At 39.6% G+C, this 21,567-nt stretch overlaps 1 protein-coding gene, 1 long non-coding RNA gene and 1 pseudogene across 2 annotated transcripts in view; 2 read left to right on the top strand and 1 right to left on the bottom strand.

The window, feature by feature from the left end:
• TSBP1 (testis expressed basic protein 1) overlaps window positions 1–21,567 on the top strand; it is an 85,578-nt gene that overhangs the window by 27,455 nt on the left and 36,556 nt on the right. Inside the window, exons 14-21 of the mRNA XM_060190809.1 lie at window positions 4,367–4,387; window positions 6,717–6,737; window positions 7,947–7,967; window positions 11,971–11,991; window positions 12,762–12,782; window positions 16,042–16,056; window positions 19,617–19,646; window positions 20,424–20,447. Coding sequence (XP_060046792.1) covers window positions 4,367–4,387; window positions 6,717–6,737; window positions 7,947–7,967; window positions 11,971–11,991; window positions 12,762–12,782; window positions 16,042–16,056; window positions 19,617–19,646; window positions 20,424–20,447 — 174 coding nt within the window. The remainder of the gene's footprint in view (window positions 1–4,366; window positions 4,388–6,716; window positions 6,738–7,946; window positions 7,968–11,970; window positions 11,992–12,761; window positions 12,783–16,041; window positions 16,057–19,616; window positions 19,647–20,423; window positions 20,448–21,567) is intronic.
• Window positions 5,115–5,237, bottom strand: LOC132538392 (U4 spliceosomal RNA; annotated as a pseudogene).
• LOC132538070 (uncharacterized) lies at window positions 11,970–16,066 on the top strand. Its single transcript, XR_009549479.1, has 4 exons — window positions 11,970–11,991; window positions 12,762–12,782; window positions 15,319–15,339; window positions 16,042–16,066. It is a non-coding gene; the product is annotated as an uncharacterized LOC132538070 (long non-coding RNA).

Here is a 21,567-nt window from a genome sequence, read left to right as displayed (position 1 = left end):
ACCAGTGATGATCAGTGCAGGGGGGTAAGGGGGGGATGCACTAGTAAAGGGTTGGGGAGACGGCATAATTGTTATGCAAAAGATTTTCATGCCTGAGGCTCTAAGATCCCAAATTCAATCCCCAGCACCACCATAAATCAGAGTTGATAAATCCTCTGGGGTGTGTGTATGTGAGTGCCTTTCTCTGTATCTCTCTCATTAAACAATTTTTTTTTATCCCAGTAACACATATAGGAAGAGGGCAATGAGTTGTAGCTGCTAATGATATTGTTTAAATGTTCACTGCTTAAAGTGGGGTCTAGGACCTATTAGTATATTAGAATCAACAAAGTTTGTTGGAAATTCAGAATCTCAGTTTAAAGTCTAGAACCTAAATTGCAAAACTACAATTTCCTGGGGCTAGGGGGAGGGAAGGCAATGAACTATATATATTCTATCTAAGTTTAGCCATTTCCTGCACCCCTGTGGAGTCTTGACATTCTTCTAGCATTTGCCCTTCTTCCATAGCCAGTCAACAGCATCAGGTTGAGCCTGATGTAAAGTTTCAAGACCTCCTTTGAATCTGGAGAGGTGGCAGTTGTTGACTGTGTGGGTCATAGTCTGTCTGGAGCCTCAGGGGCAGTTCAGGTCGTCTCTGGCTCCCCAGCGGTGGAACATAGCGGCGCACCGGCCATGGCCTGTTTGATAGCGATTGAGGAGGGCTCAATCATAACGTGCTAGGTCAAAGCCGGGTTGACGCTTGCAGGGGTCTGTGATGAGGTGTTTGTTCTTTACCTCAGCTGACTGCCAACTCTGTTTCCAAGAGTCTGGAACAGAGAAGTTCAGTGTAGGCGTAGGGGACTAGATTGGATGATGAGACGTCAAGCGTTGGACAGGGTGGGCGAAGATATCCGCGTATATTGGCAGGTCCGGTCGAGCGTAGACGTGGGAAATGAACTTAGATGATGCCGCATCCCGACGAATATCTGGCGGGGCGATGTTGCTAAGAACTGGCAGCCATGGAACCAGGGTGGAATGGATGGTTCCAGAAATTATCCTCATGGAGGAATATAATTTGGAATCGACCAAGTGGACACGGGGGCTACGGAACCATCCTGGGGCACAGTATTCTGCAGTGGAATAGCATAGTGCCAGAGATGATGATCGTAGTGTGGAAGCGCTCGCGCCCCATGAGGAGCTGGCCAGTCTTGCAATGATGTTATTCCTCGCGCCCACCTTTGCTGCAGTTTTTATGAGATGTTTGTGAAATGACAGAGTGCGATCGAGAGTAACGCCAAGATAGACTGGCTGGGCTTCATGCCGGATTCTCGTATCGCCAAGCTGCACATTAAGCTCACGCGAGGCCGAGGCATGATGTAGATGGAAAACAGATGATACCGTTTTTGCAGTGCTAGGGATTAGTCGCCATTTTTTACAGTAATCAGATATCAGAGACATGTCTTTCGTGAGTGTTTCCTCGAGGATGTCAAACTTGGATGCCTGAGTTGCACAGCACATGTCATCGGCGTAGATGAACTTCCTTGAAGAAGTTTCTGGGAGGTCATTGATGTAAATATTAAATAGCATAGGAGCCAGAACAGAGCCCTGGGGGAGGCCACTTGAGACAAGTCTCCATCTGCTAGACTTGTCACCCAGATGCACCCGGAATCTTCTGTTTTGGAGAAGAAACGATATAGTGTTGGCCACCCATGGAGGCAGGCATCTTGAGATCTTGACATGAAGAGTAGCCTTAAAGTCAGTGACAGGATATTACCAAAGTTTAATTTTTCTTAATATATTTCTTTTGTTGGTTTTGTTTTAGTTCCTTTTTATTATTATTGATTTAATGATGATCTACAAGACCATAGAATAAGAGGAGTACAATTCCACACAATTCTCACCACTAGAGCTCTGCATCCCATCGCCTCCATTGGAAGCTTTCCTGCTTATCCCTCTGGGAGCATGGGCCCAGGGTCATTATGGGGTGCAGAATGTGGAAGGTCTGGCTTATGTAATTGCTTCTCCACTGGACATGGGCACTAGTAGGTTGATCCATACTCCCAGTCTGTTTCTATCTCTCCCTAATGGGACAGGGGTCTGGAGAGGTGAGGTTCCAGGGTATATTGGTGAGGTCATCTGCCCAGGGAAGTCAGGTTGCCATCATAGTAGCATATGCAACTAGATGGCTAAAAAGCATTAAGATATAAAGCAGAGCAGATTGTTTAATAATCAGAAACCTATAGGTAAGACTCTAGCAGATGAGATGTGGAGTCTCCATTTTGGAAAAAGCTAGTAAATCTATTTTAGGTATATTCCAAGGGGCCCATGACTTTACTAATTTTTGCCTGAACCCGACAGCCAACATGGAGGTGGGATAAAGGTATTGTCTGGGAAGATGGGATCAGAGTTGGGAATAGGACTAGAAAACTGGATCAGGGAAGAGACTAGCTCCCAAATATGGGGAAAGTATATAAATATTATTAACTGTAAACTCCATCGATTTGATTTGGGGGTCCATATTCAGCACAGGAGCCTGTAACCTTTGCATCTCTGTAGGTCTGTGCTTGCACTCTGTGATCATAGCTAGGAACATTCTAGACTGCACTCATTGCAGGAGCCATCCTCCTTGAATGGCAAAGCATGCTGATTCAATCTACCTTCAGACAATGGAACATTCCCTACCACTGTTGATCCACATTGAGGGCAAGGTCCTATAGGGGCCCACAGAGGGGTCCATTATGTTGTTCCTGATGGAGATGACCAATGACAGTGGTGAGAGGGATCTGTTAGAGGTCTAAGCCCATCATGTCTATGTGGGAATCCCAGGATTCCCTGACTAGGGCCCCAGATGATGGAGTGGCCTGGTAGTGTCCAAAAACGCCACCATTAAACTATGCCAATTGTTTTATTTCTTTTATCAGAGGACTGCGCAGCTATGGTTTATGGTATTGCTGGGAACTGAATCTGATACCTCTGGTACTGCAGGCATGGAAGTCTTTTACATAGCCATTATGCAATCTCCTCAACCCTCTTAAAGATTTATTTAGGGAGGCTAGATGGTAATGCATATAATGCAAGGTACAAGGATCCCAGTTCGAGCCTCCAGCTCCCCACCTGCAGGGAGATGCTTCACAAGTGGTGAAGCAGATCTGCAGGTGTCTTTCTCTCCCTCTCTCTGTCTTCCCCTCCTCTCTCAGTTTCTCTCTGTCCTATCCAACAACAATGATAGCAGCAATAGCAACAACAACAATGGAAAAAAATACTTATGGCAACCAGGAGCAGTGTATTTATAGAGCAGGCAGTGAGCCCCAGCAATAACCCTAGAGGCAAAAGAAAAAAAAAAAAAAAAAGATGTATTTAGTGGGTCAGGAATTGGCAGGGTAGATTGAGCCTAAGGTTCTGAGTATAATTCCTGGCATCATGTACCAGAGTGAGACTGATTCTCTTTTTCTCCCCCCTTTTCATCAATAAGTAAGACTTTCTATTCTTATTTATTTATGTACTTATTCTACCAGAACACTGCTCAGCTCTGACTCATGGCAGTGTTGGGCATTGAATCTGGGGGGCTTTTGGTGCCTCAGGCATAGCCATTATGCTATCTCTCCAGCCCTGTTAACATGCTTCTGCCCATTCCTGCTAAGGATATTTAGAACTTGAGTTCCTGGACCTAGACCAAGTTAGAAAGTAAGAGAAAGAATAGGAATGATTTGAATCTTGAGGCTCCTAGCAAATCATATAACATTTTTATTCTTTCTGGATTATATACAAGAAATGTCATTAAAATAAATTTCAACCTCAAGGGTAAACACCCTCCAAAAGTTAAGAGATAACGAATGTGTGTGTGTATGTGTGTGTGTGTGTGCGCACACGCACGCAAATATGTACCAAAAAAAGTTGTTATTGCCAAATATGGGTTTAGTACCTTAATCTCTTTACCAACTAGCCAATCCTAAGAAAGTCTTGAATCTATCTAGCAATTTTTATTATAAGACATTGCAGGCTATATTACTCTGCTAAATAAAGAAACCAAGGTTGTCCACAAGAGACAGAAATTCCCACTACTTACATGTGAAAATTGAGCTATAGATTCTAATGAAGCAAATTCAGGTTAGCCCAATAAGCAGAAAGGCACTGCCATAAGCAATCCACTTACAGGACACTTTTGGGGAAGACACTGGGACCATTGCTTCCTTGTAGCTCCAACTGTCATATCCCAGTAGTAAACAGGGGACCCCCAAGGTAAGTCTTATTTTTCATCTAGTTAAACGGAAATTTTACTCCTGGTATCTGTATATTTTGTTTTCTCAAAAATAATTTCAATGCAAATTGTATCTCTATGTAAAAGAGCTATTCTGATCAGTTCTATTTTGGTTTTCCCTTATTTCAGCTGGAGCTATTGGACCCATAAGTAAGTTTGTTTTTTTTCTGTTTCCTGATTTTTGCAGTTTGTTTTTCCATGGGATCAGAGACCCTCTTTTACCTCATTCTAACCCTGTTTCTCATTATGATTATAATTGAATGTCCTGACAGCTCTTGCAACTCAAGCTATCAGAAAAAACAGTATCTTGAATTGTCACTAAGTGTTAAACAAGAGAAACCCAAATAATTCATATTTAAATGATAGCCAGAAAAAATAATCACTAAATTGTGACAAAAATAGACTGATTCCTAAAAGGTGGAAAGAGATGCAAGAACAGCTGATATTTCTTGGAGAAAAAAAAAAAAGCATGATAAAGACAAAGGAGAAAATAGTAATAGAAAAAAACATAAAGGAATGGACACCCTATGTATCTTAACAAATTTCAATTCTTTGAGACAGCTGAGGGATGAATAGAGAAAAGAGAGGGTGGACTGAATCCAAGAAAAAGACAATCCAATTTCTATATGTTCTTCTATGTCATAGACTTCTCATGAGTGAATATTGAATGGTTTTACCTGGTCAAAAGGTTATGATACTAAAATTATCTGTAGACTTGCAGGGATAGGTCTGTCTGTCTTAGGTTGAGATGCTGCACAGTTTCTTTTTGTTGCTGTTTCTGGGGCTTCACCTTTTCAGATAGAGAGAAAAAAAGCACAATGGGGAGGAGAGGGATAGATACCTCAGCTCTGAAACTTCTTCCAATGCTGTGAGGGCTGGACTCAAATCCATGTCATACCAGGTGTGCTAACCAGATGAGCTATTTCACCAGCCTTTCAATTAGCAATAATCACGCCCCAGATAAAACTCATTGGCTACGATACTGCCACTGCGCAAAGCTCACCAGCCTTTCATAGGTACTTTATAAAGATTATCAGTGGGGCCGGGTGGTGGTGCACCTAGTTGAGTGCACATGTTACAGTGCACAAGGACCCAGATTCAAGCCCCCAGTCCCCACCTGCAGAGGGAAAGCTTTGCAAGTGGTAAAGCAGTGCTGCAGATGTTTCTCTATCTCTCTCCCTCTCTGTCACCCTCTTCCCTCTCAGTTTTTGGCTGTCTCTATCAAATAAATAAAGATACATTTTAAAAAATAACAATAAAAAATAAAGATTATCAGCGGCATGAGAATTCTTTATTTATTTTCTAAGAACCATTAGTGATTTGAATAAGACTGTTAAGGCTTCTAAACAAAGAAGTAAGTGAAAATGAGGCCAACTGACTTGGGAACATTAATAGGTTGAAATTTTTGGTCTGGAATATACTTTTTATCTACCTGATGTGGTTTGGGTGTGTGATATATTTTTTATTCTTAGTATACTGAGAGTTTATTTAAATGTTTTCTCCTTGAAAAATTCACGTTAAGTGAAGTAAGTCAGAAACAGAAGGATGAATATGGGATGATCTCACTCTCAGGCAGAAGTTGAAAAAAAAGATCAGAAGAGAAAACACAAGTAGAACCTGAACTGGAATTGGCGTGTTACACCAAAGTAAAAGACTCTGGGGTGAGGAGGGGGGAGAATACAGGTCCAAAAAGGGTGACACAGGACCTAGTGGGGTTGTATTGTTATATGAAAAACTTGGAAATGTTGTGCATGTACAAAGTACTGTATTTACTGTCAAATGTAAAACATGAATAAAAAAAAGAAAGAAATGTTTTCTAAGGTAACATTTGAGAATTGACAGATATGGTTTTTCGTTAAGAAATGAGTTTTCTGGGGCCAGGTGGTGTTGCACCTGGTTGAGCGCACATGTTACAGTGCACAAGAGCCCAGGTTTGAGCCCCTGGTCCCCACATGCAGGGGGAAAGCTTCACAAGTGGTAAAGCAGGGCTGCAGTTCCTCTCTAGAACTCCCTTCCCTCTCAAATTCTGGCTCTGTCTATACAATAAGTAAATAAGGTAGTAAAAAATTTAAAGAGTTTTTAAAAATGAGTTTTCTTATGTTTCACTTATAGTGTTTATTTGTTGAATATTGTTGAATATTGTTGAATATTAATAATCTCGGTTTAGAGCTGTAGCTGACTGTCCTTTGTTATAGTAAATCGTTCTTGTAGGCTTTCACACTATTTTCTATGAACATCTTGATGCTCTTAGTTTTTCTATGTGTGCCTTTTATTTTTATTTGTTAGTAATAGTATGTTACAAGATTATAAGATTACAGTGTATAGTTCCCCATCACACCCACCACCAAAGTTCTGTATCCCCATCCTCCCACCTCCCACTATATTTCTCACAGAAGTTGGAAACAGTTTGCTTGTTTCTCTATTATGGGAAATCTTGTAGTATCAAACCACACTGATTTTCCTCCTTTCCATATTTCAGTGCAATTCACAGCACCTATTCGTGAGTAACATTTATATCTGTTTTGTTTCCTTTGATTTCTGTCTTACAAGGTCTAGTGAACTGATAATCACCTGTTTTCTGATGTCATATTTCTCAAGTCCCTAGCATTTCCATTAGTTTCCAAGAAGATTCTGTTTGTGTGTGTGTGTGTGTGTGTGTGTGTGTGTGTGTGTGTGTGTGTGTGAACTAGAAAGACTGAAATAGGTTAGCATATAAAAATTAAAGAAAAGTCTTAGTAGCAATTATAATGCTTAGTTAACAAGGGGAGATTCACTTTTCAAATAAATAATAAGTTCTTAACAAAATTAAAGAGAGAGAGAGAGAGAAATGTAAGAAAAAAGTAGAAGCACACATTAGTATGTAGTGAGCCTTCCCCAAATCTCTTAAAATGCACCCATTATACTGAAAACAGTAAGAGGCCTCCATTCCTAAAGGTCCTTAAATTATGCTTCAAGGAGCCTACCCAGGATTACCATACAAACTATTCTTGATCTTCCTGAAGTTTCCATTTATGACATTCCATCTAGAATGAGTATGAGAGGATTGATAGTTCCTTCACAATGCTGAAGCATACTGACATCTCTCCTGCTATCCCCTCTTATTTTTCAGCCGGAGCTACGGGACCCATCAGTAAGTGAGTTGTCTAATTCTCTCTGGAGCATTTTAACTTCCTTCAGTATCTCAATCCTTTAATGAATCCTGTGCTGGTATTTCAGGCATTTGGTGTCCAAATTTTCTTGATTTTTTTTTTTACTTAGCAATTTTGACCTAGTAATTAAGAACCCTGCAAATATACTGGATTCCACTACTAAATATGAACAACACAGTACAGAATAAATTTCTTGTAGAAGGTTTCCAGTGACTTATCAACATTATACAAAGGATGTTTAAAAGCAAAGTGAGATATAAAAAAAGTGGGGGGGAATTAAATAGAGTATGGGGGTCATTTCCAACCTTACGCAGGGGTTTAAATAGGCCAAAGGAGGTGACAGCTACTTATCTTTTCAGTGAATTCATTACATGCGGATACCTTGATACACTAGATTATTTTATCATTCTAGAAAGAAAATCATCATTCCCACCACTCAGGCAGACGCCAGGTTTAGTGATACAGATGCTTTGTAGGAAAAGTTCATTAATGACCTCTGGAACCTAAAAGCACCACTAATTTCTTTTACCTTTTTTCTATTTTCTATTATTTGCTTTTAGAACTTTCTCAAAAGACTATTGGTAAGTAATTTAAGTCTCAACTATGATATCTTTTTAATTTTTATAATGCTTAAGCTATCAGTTTACTTTTATGTCAATGATTGGTGGCCACAGACTCTAGGACCAAGTGTTATTGCTGTCTCATTATCCCACCCACCCAGATTCTTAAAGGCTGGATTTACCCAGGTTCTACAATAAAAAATTATGAACCATGAAACTAGTATTCAAACTGGAAAAGCTACCATCTCATCTGTGAACTGGGTTCCCACTTAATTATATAATTTATCTCTTGAAACTAATATGTAATAAAATTTCTGAACACAGCACCCGAACATGCATTCTGTGCAAAGACTTTTTCATTATTGGATCTGTCTTCATTTTGCAAAATAACACAAATTTAAGGGTTTTGGTTTTTTGTTTGTTGTTTTTGGTAGGGGTTGTTTTGTTTTGCTTTGTTTTGCTTTAGTTTCTAACTGCTTTGAACAGTTCTCATCAGAACAATTGGGTTCTGTTATTTCAGCTCTTAGCAACTTAGCCGACTACATTTTCCCTTTTCTTTATTTTTAATTATCTATTTATTGGATAGAAATAGCCAGAAATTGAGAGGGGAGCTACAGAGAGAGAGAGAGACAGACACCTGCAATACTGCTTCACCACTCAAAAAACTTTCCCCCTGTGGGCAGAGGCTGGTGGCTGGAACCCAGGTCCTTGTGCAGTGTAATACGGGTGCTCAACAAGGTGTGCCACCACCCGGCCCCAACCTACTGCATTTTTCCATAGAAATCTCATAAATAGTAAATAGGCTTAAAGATACAATTATCAGTAGTTTCATACTTACATTAAAAAATAGCAAATGACTATAGCTTCATGCACTGTATTACTGAAATTGCAACATAAATAAAACGTTCTATTTTAAATTTGTTATGTAATTTGGGGTTTCCTAGTATTCATCTGACAGAATAAATATGATTTGTACTTACTACATTTGTCCATAATCACATCTAGTTCACTACTCCTGCAATAGCTTGCAGTGTGTCACACTCTCACATGCATTATTGTTTGGGGGTCTAAGCAATGTTCCAATGGTGGTCAATAAACAAAGGTAAGAAAGAGAGAAGTGAAAGTACACTAAGTCACAATTTAAAAGTTGGAAAAATGGAGAGAAAAAAAATAGGAAAACTAAAGAAACAAAATAAATTATCATCTATCCAGAAATTTATTGACTTTTACAAAGAGGATAAGAGCCTAGGTATTGTCCAGGATCAAGGGTACTTTTTTCTGGCCACTGCGTCTTGGTGCCTACACAATGAATCCAACACTCTTGGCAGCCACTTTTCCCCCTTGTCTTTTTTTCTTTTTTTCACCTGGTAGGACAGAGATATCTTGAAAGGGAATAGAGAGATAGCTTAAAAACCTGTGAAGCTTCGCATGTGCAGGTAGTGACTGGTGCCTTGAACCCAAGTCCTTGACTGTGGTAATGTGTGCGCTCCAGTGGTAAGCCATTGCTGGCCCCTCAAGGGAACTTTTTTAACACAGACACAGTCAAAGAAAATATTAAATTATTTTTTCAGAATACCTAGATTTCTAGTATATCTTTATTTCATAGCTCAGGATATCCAGAACTAGTAAACCAACCTTTGATTCTTTTGCAAAGACTTATTTTTATTAATGAGAAAGAAAGCAGAAGCATCTCTATGACTCGTGTGGTGTCAAGGACTGAATTTATGACCCCATGCCTACAGAGTCTGAACTTTTTTCCCAGTCCGTGACTTTCTAGCTTTTGTACATAGGAAAATCTTTTCCCCCCCCCCCGAACTCCCCCCGTGGGGTTTATGTATCAGAAAAAGGAAAAAAGATATTTTTCATCATAGTTCTTATGAAGTAAGGAGCTGTGCAGAAGAGAGTTACTGCGACATCCACTGGGAGGATGGATGTTCTTTTTGAATTTTTTTAAATGTTTTTTATTTATAAAAAGGAAACACTGGGGGTCGGGCGGTGGTGCAGTGGGTTAAGCGCACGTGGTGCAAAGCGCAGGGACCCGCGTAAGGATCCCGGTTGAGCCCCCGGCCCCCTACCTGCAGGGAAGTCGCTTCATGGGCGGTGAAGCAGGTCTGCAGGTGTCTGTCTTTCTCTCCCCTCTCTCTGTCTTCCCCTCCTCTCTCCATTTCTCTCTGTCCTATCCAACAACAAAGCAACGTCAACAATGGCAATAATAACTGCAACGAGGCTGCAACAACTAGGGCAACAAAAAGGGGAAAAAAATGGCCTCCAGGAGCGGTGGATTCATGGTGCAGGCACCGAGCCCAGCAATAACCCTGGAGGAAAAAAAAAAAAAGGAAACATTGACTAAACCATAGGATAAGAGGGGTACAACTCCAAACAGTTCCCACCACCATCCGTACCCCATCCCCTCCCTTGATAGCCTTCCTATTCTTTATCCCTCTGGGAATATGGACCCAAGGTCATTGTGGGATGCAGAAGGTGGAAGGTCTGGCTTCTGTAATTGCTTCCCCGCTGAACATGGGCATCGACAGGTCATCCATACTCCCAGACTGCCTCTCTCTTTCCCTAGAGGGGCAGGGCTCTGGGGAAGCAGAGCTCCAGGACATATTGGTGGGGTTGTCTGTCCAGGGAAGTCTGATCAGAGGGATGTTCTTTTAACATCAGTGAAATGGACACCCACAAGATTAGCAGAGTCCTCATCTGGCACTAATTTACACAGCAGGACTTGAGACAGGAAATGCAACTTGACAGCAGAGCAGTATTTGTCATCCCTCCTCTGTAGGAATAACACAGTGGCCAATGGAAATATCTCAAAGTCACTCTTTCATTTGCCATTGGCTGAATATGGGGATGTCTCTGTAAGATGTCTCCTGTAAGAACTTCATATACGGGGCCGGGTGGTGGAGCACCTGATTGAGCGCACATGTTACAGTGCACAGGGACCTAGGTTCGAGCCCTCTGGTCCCTATCTGCAGGGGGGAAAGCTTCACAAGTGGTGAAGCAGGGCTGCAGGTGTCTCTCTTCCTCTCTATCACCCCCTTCCCTCTCAATTTCTGACAGTCTCTATTCAGCAAATAAAGGTAAAGAAAAATTTTTAAAAAAAAAGAAAGTCTTCATACACATATCCCTAGGGATCCTAGGATAAATATATGTTCAGTACACTTAGGGAAGCACAGAACTCTAATATATATATATATATATATATATATCCCAGTTCAGGAGCACTTTGCTAACCAAAGACTATCCTTGTGCAAAAGCCAATATAACTTAAAATTTTTATCAGATCACTAAAGTATCATAGCTAGAAAATCAACTGAAGGGGAACTGGGTGGTGGTACACTTGGTTGAGCACACATGTTACAATGCACAAGGACCTGGGTTCAAACCCCCTGTCTGCACCTGCAGGGGGGAAACTTCCCAATCAGTGAAGCAGTACTGCAGGTGTCTCTCTTTTTCTCTCCCTATTTCCCATCCTCTCTGGGTTTCTGGATGTCTCTATCTAATAAATAAAGATAATTTTTTTAAAAAATCAACTGAAGGTCAAATTCTCTTTGCAAATGAAAGGCTTTGGTAACCCTTAGTCTGCAGACACCAAATGTAATCAAAGCAGAAGTTTAATGCTTTGTCAGTCCCCAATAAAGTCAAAGCTAAATTTTTACCACTCACCCTAAACCTATCCTTAGAACATATTAACTGGTCAGAAATATCTTAGTTCAAAGGAAAGCCTTTGAAAAGGTTGTATCTACTACTATTACTGATAGGAAAGGGAAGTGCAGAGTTTTACCTTTTTCTAATTTCATCTAGATTGACAAATATCCTGGAGAAACCCTTGCCTCAAGATAAATATTACAGTATATGCCAAATATCTCTTTTATTTTATACTTGTGTAGCTGGTTTAGTCCTTCGTGATGATCTTATTATTTTCTCTACCTCCAAAAGCTCTGTCCTTAGAATAAATTAATGAAAATTTTATTCTAGATTTGAACATGCAGCTAATATGTCAATTTGAATTTCCTTTCAGTGCAAACTCCAGGACCTATTGGTAAGTGGGACATATATCATATTTTTCTATTAATGGTTATAGTGATTTGTCAATTAAGAAAAATGTTTCCAAGCAAAGTTGCAGCAGAGATAATCTTTGGGAAGATATATATAAACATATAGTAAATTATCAATAATACAAAAGAAGTAGGACTGTGATAGTAAAGCAAACATAATTTGTAGGAAAGCATGGAGGAATATAGTGGGGAAAAAATACAAATAAGGGGAGTCGGGCTGTAGCGCACCGGGTTAAGCGCAGGTGGCGCAAAGCACATGGACCGGCATAAGGATCCCGGTTTGAGCCCCGGCTCCCCACCTGTAGGGGAGTCGCTTCACAGGCGGTGAAGCAGGTCTGCAGGTGTCTATCTTTCTCTCCCCCTCTCTGTCTTCCCCTCCTGTCTCCATTTCTCTCTGTCCTATCCAACAACGATAACAACAATAATAACTACAACAATAAGACAACAAGGGCAACAAAAGGGAATAAATAAAGTAAATATATATAAAAAATTTTAAAAAAATACAAATAAGGTTTCTATATAAACACCTACACAAAAAGTCAGAATGAATGAATATCCTCCCAACTAAAAGAGAGCCACAAGTTTCTCTGAGGAAAACTGATTCTCATATAGTCCAGGTGCAGTGTAATAACATATTTAATGCTGAATATTAGAATTTAGTAATTCCTGGGAATCCATTTTTATTCCTGTCCTTTGGTACTTGTGTTTATTTATGTACAGTAGCCACAATAATTTACCTATTTTTATTTTTTAGTACAATACACTGGACCCAAAGGTAAGTCCCTTATCTATTCTTCCTCTGGTATTTTTTGGTGTTCAAGTGAAACTGACAATAGCTTAAAAATCGACCAAACCTCTTAGAGTAGAAGACGCACTCTGAAGACCCTAGCTGTTTTGAATCCTTAATGATGACTCTTAATCTTCATGTTCTACAGTGTCTAGAGAGCATTTTTCTGTCCTGAAAATATTTATTTCCACAAGAAGAGTAGTTGTATATATGGTTTTATGTTTCTCAGTTTCCACCTGCTAAAAATCCTCCAAGGTTTGTTTTTAAAGAAAAAATGGTAAAAAAAAAAAAAATCTTCCTAGTAGTGTCCATAATGACATCTATAATAATGCATAACTTTGTTTAAATAACAGGAAAAGAATAATAAGGTATATTTCCAGTTCTGAAAAGCTTTGTAATTTACATAGGGGCTATCCAGAGGTATTAGGAACAATGTAAAGAAAATGAGAAAAGAAAGCTAAATTCTAAATATATATATGAGAGAAGACAGACACATTTAAATAGACTAAGGTCTTACCAGTCTCTTTCCCAGTTTCACAGCAGAAGTCTACCAAGGAATATAACTTAGGATCAAGTCAACTCTGAATCCCCATTCTTCACTACCAATTTCAAAAGCCTTCTCTACTTTCATGTCCTATCCCAAAATATATTAACCCTACACTCTCTTCAACACATACATACATACACACAGAGACTACACACACACACACACACACACACACACACACACACACACACACACACAGCTTTAGGAAAGTGGTTATGACAATAGTTGGACTGTAATTACAGGTACTGGCAATGTATCAGTAAACTACAAAATGTAAGTAGAAGAAAATAAGGTAGAACAGTGGATAGAGTGTTGGATTCTCAAGCATCAAATTCTAATTTTGGTCCCAGCATCACATGTGCCAGAGTGAGGACCTGGTTCTCTTCCTCCCTCTCTCAAGTAAATAAACAAATTATTAATTTTTTAAAGAGAGATTTAAAGGTAACATTAATGTTACCTTTAACCAGGATAAAGCCAGTGTCAAAATCTAATGTCAAAACCAATCCAAATTTATAAACATTACGGAATCTGAATATTTGATGACAGCTTTTAAACATTTAAATCAAACAGGAAAAAAATTATCAAAAGTCAGTTGTACTCAAACTGAGCTCCTACATGTGTCAAAGACTCACCTGAACACTAAGGATAAAGTCATGAATTAAGAGAGAGACATGGTTGATCTCTGATGCCATGGAGTTTACAACCTTACAAGGTGTCTGAAAAAAAAAAAGAGTCAGAATGGAGGACAGAATACTACACAGTCATTCTATGAACACTAAAACTATATGTTTCCTGACTTTTAAATTATAATTCTAAATATCCTTTTTGTTAGCTAACACGTGTTATCAATTTTTAACTAACCCCCCCAAATCAAAGATGCTTCTCTCAGGACTCTTAACACCAGGTTCTATAGCTTTGAAAGTTCTCATAATTCTCATTGCTGAAAGATCATAAGCCAACTCACATTATAGGACGCCACCATGACTATAAGAAGCATCTCACTGGGCAGAAAATCTATATGGGCACTTAAGATTCCTCTTCCTTTCTTTTCTCACCCCACTTAATTCTTCCCTATGTGTAAAGATAGAGACAGACTGGGAGTATGGACCGACCACTCAACACCCAGGTTCAGCAGGGAAGCAATTACAGAAGCCAGACCTTCCACCTTCTGCATCCCCCACAATGACCTTGGGTCCATACTCCCAGAGGGATAAAGAATAGGAAAGCTATCAGGGGAGGGAATGGGATGCAGAGTTCTGGTGGTGGGGATTGTGTGGAGTTGCACCCCTCTTATCTGGTAGTTTTGTCAATATTTCCTTTTTATAAATAAAAATTTTTTAAATTTAAAACTATATAATTATGAATATATGCAAAGCAGATTGTCACATTTATACCTCCTCGGTTGTCCCCTAAATTAGAAGTAATTTGGAGAAAGTTAAAAATGCACTGATTAACTTTTAATAAACATAAAAACAAAACAACAACAAAATGTACTTTGAAACCCAGGAAGTGGTGCAGTTGAACTTCAAAGTATAAGGTTCCACATTCGATCTCCAGCATTACATGTGCCAGTAATCATCTGGTGTCTCCCCCCCATTAATAAATAAATCTTTTTAAAAATAGCTTCACATAGGACTGATAAGGAAAAATTTTTCAAAGCAATTGAAATATTAGGTAAAGAATAAGAGTGACAAAATTCCAAAAAGGTATATGGTTATGACATTACGAACCCATGGAAGTGCTCTAAGTACTTTCTATTCCTGAAAGGAACAAGGAGGTTAAACAAGAACTCACCTTATGGGCACTCTCCTGCCCCAAACCTGAGGAAAGAGGGTTGAGGAAGCAGAGCACAAGTGTGGGTACCTAAGCCCATGTGCTGCACTGAGCTAGCAGGCAGATTTAGAACTCCTTGGATCATCTATTTCCATCACTAACACTCATTTCTCCCTTTTTATTTTCTTCCCTTTTTTCTACCAGCTGAAAGTTCAGAAATGACCAGTAAGTTACCTGCCAATTCCTAAAGGATAATCTCCTTTGGTTTCCTACAGGGTCTGTGAAATCATTTGTTTCTGTCTTATGATTATAGAAATGTTTGTATCTCCATCTCCACTGCACCCCATCCCCCCCAAAAAATATAAAGAACGGGGAAATGCAAAGCCCCACTTAAAAGCCCATATTAATATATACACATAATTTCATTTTCAGAATAATTGAGGGAACTATCCAGAGTTGATTGTGACTTGTCAGCAGGGGAAGAAGAATGTTTGTGCTGGTGAATGAAAGCTTGCTCAGGCTATCAGCAATAGAGATGAAGGACCTGGTTAAGCCCACCCACCCACTCCCCACTTGCAGTAGGGACACTTCATGAGCAGTGATGCAGGTCTGCAGGTCTGCAGGTGTCTCTTTTTCTCTTCCCCTCTCTAACCCCCCCCCCCAATTACTCTCTTATTGAATGAAAAGGAAAAAAAAAAGCCACCAGAAGTGGTGGATTTGTAGTTCTAATACCAAGCCTCTGTGACTAGAGGCAAATATATATATATAATTGTCTTCAAACTAAGCAGGAATACAATTACAGCACATGACACTACAACACCTGCATGAATTAATACTCCTGCCATTGCCATTTCCAATAGCCCTTCTCAGAACAGCATAAAAAGTAGTTCCTCTAACCACACTAATTTTTGTCTCTCTATTTTTCAGGCACAGGGTCTTCTGGTAAGTGTGACTATCTCCTTTTTTTTTTTTTGCCTCCAGGGTTATTGCTGGGGCTCAGTGCCTTCACTATGAATCCACTGCTCCTGGAGGCCATTTTTCCCACTTTGTTGCCCTTGTTGTAGTTGTTATTGTTGTCATAGCTGTTGTTGAGTAGGACAGAGAGAAATCAAAAAGAGGAAGGGAATACAGAGAGGAGGAGAGAAAGATAAGACACCTGCAGACCTGCTTCACCGCTTGTGAAGCGACCTCCTGCAGGTGGGGAGTCAGAAACCTGGATCCTAACCCAGCTCTTGTATTACCCACCCGCCATGTGCGCTTAACCCGCTGTGCTACCACCAAGCTCCGCACTATCTCCTTTCATGAAGGAACTCAGTAAACTCCAGCAGTCTCCAACACAATTTGTTGAATCAAAATGCATCCACCTATATTGGGATTGCAATAATAGTATTAGCTTAAAGTGCCTATTTCCTCGAGCCCTTGTTTTTCCATTAATCAGAATTCTATTTAATTAAGAAGTTTCTAGCATATTCATTTCTTCCTATAAAAATTAAAGCTTAATGGAAGAAAGTTTCTCTGAGACTCCAAAGATTGCCTATTAGAGGGTTGGAAAGACAACTCACGTGGATAGTGCACCTGCTTTGTCATGAACACCATCCAAGTTGAAGTCTGCCTCTTATTTCACTGCAGGAAAATTTAGTACTGTGGCAACTTTCCTTCTAGCTCTATCTTTTCATGTGGAAAAGTTGGCTAAGAGCAGTTAAGGCCTAGCATTAATGAAAATTGCCAGTTAGGAATTTTCTTTACTGAAGGGGAAAAGTAAATGGGAGAAAAATATGTAGATAATACCTGTTTTTTCACTAGGGTCATCTATATAAGAAATTAATTAAATATTTAGCATTAATAATAAACCTAGCAAAGTCTGTTGAAACTTGAGTTCTGATAAAGAAACTGGGAACTCATATTCTTTTTTTATCTTTGCTTATTTATGATTGCATAGATTCAGAGAATTTGAGAATGGGAGAGGGAGACAGAGATGGAGAGAGACAGAGAGAAACCTGCAACCCTGCTTCACCACTTGTGAAGCTTTCCCCCTGCAGGTGGGGACCAGGGACCCAAATCTGTGTCCTTGCGCATTGTAGTATGTTCACTTAACCAGGTGTGCCACCTCCTGGCCCCTCTTTTTTTTTTCCTGATTCTAAAGTTTACTCTTTGTACTATCAATGTCTACTTTTATTTATTTATTTATTTATATTATTTTATTTTCCCTTTTGTTACCCTTGTTGTTTAACATTGTTATGGTTATTGATGTCGTTGTTGGTAGATAGGACAGAGAGAAATGGAGAGGGGAGGGGAAGACAGAGAGGGGGAGAGATAGACACCTGCAGATCTGCTTCACCGCCTGTGAAGCGACTCCCCTGCAGGTGGGGAGCCCGGGCTCGAACCGGGATCCTTATGCCAGTCCTTGTGCTTTGTGCCACGTGTGCTTAAGCTGCTGTGCCACCGCCTGACTCCCGTCTACTTTTATTTTAAGGGGAGTTCAATGGTGTTTACAGTTCTTTTTATTATTATTATTATTATTATTATTATTATTATTATTAATGATTTAATAATAATCGACAAGACTGCAGGATAAGAGGGGTACAATTCCATACAATTCCCACTACCAGGGAAATGTATTCCATTCCCTTCATTGGAAGTTTCCCTTTTCTTTATCCCTCTGGGAGCATGGACCAAAGATCTTTATGGAGTGCAGAAGGTGGCATGTCTGGCTTCTGTAATTGCTACTCCGCTGGACATTGGCATTGCCTGGCCAATCCAATACCCCCAGCCTGTTTCTATCTTTCCCTAATGGGATAGGGCTCTGGGGAGGTGGGGTGGTCTGACCAGGGAAGTCACTTTGGCATTATGGTAGCACCTGCAACTTGGTAGATGAAAAGCATTAAGATATAAAGCAGAACAAATTGTTTAATAATCAGGAACCTAACAGTAAGAATACAACAGGTGAGATTTGGGGTGTTCATATTGTAAGAGGCTAGGAAGTCTATTTTAGGTATATCCAAAGAGGCCCATGACTTTACTAATTTTTTCCTGAGCCTGACAGTTAACAGGCACGTGAGTTAAATTATTGCCTGGGAATGATGTCAGAGTTGGGAATAGGACTAGAAAACTGGATCAGAGAAGAAAGTAGCCCCCAAATATGGGGAAAGTATATAAACACCATTATTTGTAAACTTCATCCATCAGAACTAGGGTCCATGACTATTCCATGTTTAGCACAGGAACCTGTGTAACCTCTGCATCCCTGTCATTCTGAGCTCACATTCCATGGTCATAGCTAGTAACATTCTAGGCTGCACTCATTTCAGGCCCATACTCCTCGAGTGGCAGAGTATGTTGGCCCAGCCTCCCTTAGGAGAGCTATTGCACACTTTTACCTTAAGGTATATGTTTTCCCCTAACTTACAGATACATGTGCACATGTGCTCTATCTCATGGGCCCTGGTCTATATCTGTGGTCTAGATTCTGTAGCTTCCTTAGGAAGTGCACCACCCAAAATGGAGCTAAAGGGTGCTATGAGCTAGGAAAGGTCTCACCAGAGTATTGGAACTGGAGTGTTGACATCCGAGGCCTGGCATCTCTGGACACAGTCTGAAGTGAAACATGTCAAGGTGGTACTGCTTCCATTGATTTGGTTGAGATCAGCAGATGCAGTATCTAATGGTATGGATATCAGTATCTAAATGAGCATACCCTGGACGTACCATGACTGGGAGAAATACGTGTTTTATAGGGAATGAGGAAGGTTCCTTGCTATCTTGGAGTTTAAAAAGACAAAAGTTAATTATTATTATAACCAAGTTATTTGGGATTTTGGTTTACTTTGAAAACTCCATGGTTAGGATCTACTGTACCATACAAGACCTCACCATGATTTATGTTCTTTGCTGCCATTTACAAATAACTCCATCTTATGCACTGACAAGACCAGCTGCTCTGGTCTCCCTGGTCTAAGATTATAGGTGATTTAATATTTCCAAAGAAAAAAATGCATTATCAATTTAAGCCAAAGCCCAATGTTAAAACTGAATTAATTTACCGATGTGAAGCCTTAAGCGCTTAGATTGAAGTATATACTCAGAACTGGAGTCTATGCATTAAAAAGCTGGAGCTAGTCATAAATTTTTGAAAATTTCCTGTGTCTTTGATCAGAAAAAAAAAAACATTCCAAGCAATGACATCACTAGAAAATTCACCAACAGAAAAAAGAAAAAATAGAAGAAAAGCTGGGCATTGGTGTATCTGGTTGAGTGCAAATATTATAAGGCTTAGTGACCTGATCTCAAGAGCCAATCACCACCTGTAGGGAAATTTCACAGTAATGAAGTAGAACCACAGGTTTCTCTCTTCCTCTCTATATTCCCTTACCCTCTCAATTTCTGACTGTCCTGTCAAATAAATGAATAAATAAATTATTGAGAGAGAAAGGAAAAAAAGATAGAAAGAAAAAAGGAGATTAAACAAGAGAAAGAAATAAAAAGTCTCTCTGCTTGTTTTTCAGGGAGACCGCCTTCTCATGCAGTCAGTAAGTGTGTGTTCATTTAATTCTCTGCCATGGGGCTCCACTGGTTTCTGGTCAGGTCCAAGGGCTATATCTGACCAAAGTGAAATGCAAGGGGCTTAAGGTATATCTGGGCCTTTTACTACCTCATTGTCAAAATGTGTCAAGGTTACTAATGATCGGCTGGAAAGTTCTAGTACTACTGATTTACATACATTGAAAAGGAAAGAAAAAACTATATGTATATTATCATTAAAGACTATAGGAAAAGAGAAATTTGGACTTCTTATCTAACACTAACTGATTTTCCTCATTTGAATTCCCAAATATATGAAGCAAATTTTGCTTACCATATATGAATTTAATAAGCTTGAAATTTTCTTATCTTTATTTATTTATTTTTAATAGAAACAGAGAGAAATTGTGAGGGAAGGGAGAAATAGAGTGGAAAAGAGACAGAGAGACACCTGCAGACCTGCTTCACCACTCCTGAAGTTTTCCCCCTGCAGGAGGGGACCAGGGGCTAGAACCCGGATCTTTGCGCACTGTAATGTGTATGCTTAACCAGGTGTGTCACCACCTGACCCCCTGGGCGTGAAATTTCTATTTCCTCATTATCTTGCTTTCACGTTACTAACAATTTTATAGATACAATAAATGTGCATTGGTAGAATATATAGATATAGTACACGGGAAATTTTCACAGCAGTTAAAAAATGACCATCTACAAAAGAGTTAATGATTTGAAAACTAAATTGAATGGGGGAAGGAATAAGAGATAGTAATTTTGTCTGTCTTTTTTTCCAGCTGGATCAACTCCACATGCCATCAGTAAGTCTTTCCATGTTTCTTTTCACTGTAGGGGTTCTATCACCTCTCCTTTCTTTGACATAGCTAGAACGCTGAGCTTGGGGTACATGCTTCCTTAATCTTCCCAAAGTCAAGATTTCATTGTTATTCTGATGTTTTTAAATTCAAATCCTGCTTATTTACATAAAAATAAAGCTGTGCATCCCCCTGTAGTAAAGACCTAATGAAAATAAATTCTGCAAATAGAAGGGGGAAAATAATGGGTGAGAAGGGGTTGCAAAGATATTAATACTTCTTAGTCTTTAAGCTCATCCATCTTCAATGCTCAATGCTAAGTCTAAAACTAAAGCAAGAGGGACAGGGTGGTGACTTACTGGGTCCTCATCTACAAAGGGAAAGCTTCACCAGTGGTGAGCACTGTTACAGGTGCCTCTCCCTCTTTCTGCCTCTCTTCCCCCCTCTTTCTCTTCTTCTTCTCTGTCTCTTTCTCTCACCCTCAATCAAAAAATAAAGTAAAGATAAAAAGTAGAATTTAGGGAGTCAGGCTGTAGCGCAGCGGGTTAAGCGCAAGTGGAGCAAAGCACAAGGACCGGCATAAGGATCCTGGTTTGAGACCCCGGCTCCCCACCTGCAGGGGAGTTGCTTCACAGGCGGTGAAGCAGGTCTGCAGGTGTCTATCTTTCTCTCCTCCTCTCTGTCTTCCCCTCCTCTCTTCATTTCTCTCTGTCCTATCCAACAACGACAACAACAATAATAACTACAACCAATAAAAAACAAGGTCAACAAAAGGGAATAAATAAATAAAATAAATATTAAAAAATAAATAAATAAATAAAAAGTAGAATTTAATCTTATGTTTCAATTATTCAATGAGAAAAAACTCCCCAAATAAAATAGAGGAAACAGTGGGAGAGAAAGAGTTGTGAAAAAAAAGTCATAGGACATAAACTTAATGGAGTATTACTCATCACTTTAAAAGCACTATATATCTCCTTTGGGGCTAAATGAATGAACCTAGCAGTGGTTATGCTTAGTGAAGTAGGGAAGTGAGTGATAAATATGTGGTGATTTTATGCGTATGTGCCCTACAGAGAGCTGAAACATATAAACTTGAAAAAAGAAAAAAATATATATATAGTAA

Source organism: Erinaceus europaeus, chromosome 4 (genome assembly GCF_950295315.1).
Source record: "Erinaceus europaeus chromosome 4, mEriEur2.1, whole genome shotgun sequence".
In the NCBI taxonomy this organism is placed as follows: Eukaryota; Metazoa; Chordata; class Mammalia; order Eulipotyphla; family Erinaceidae; genus Erinaceus; species Erinaceus europaeus.
The sequence above is the reverse complement of the archived record's forward strand: the minus strand, read 5'-3'. Positions and strand labels throughout refer to the sequence as shown.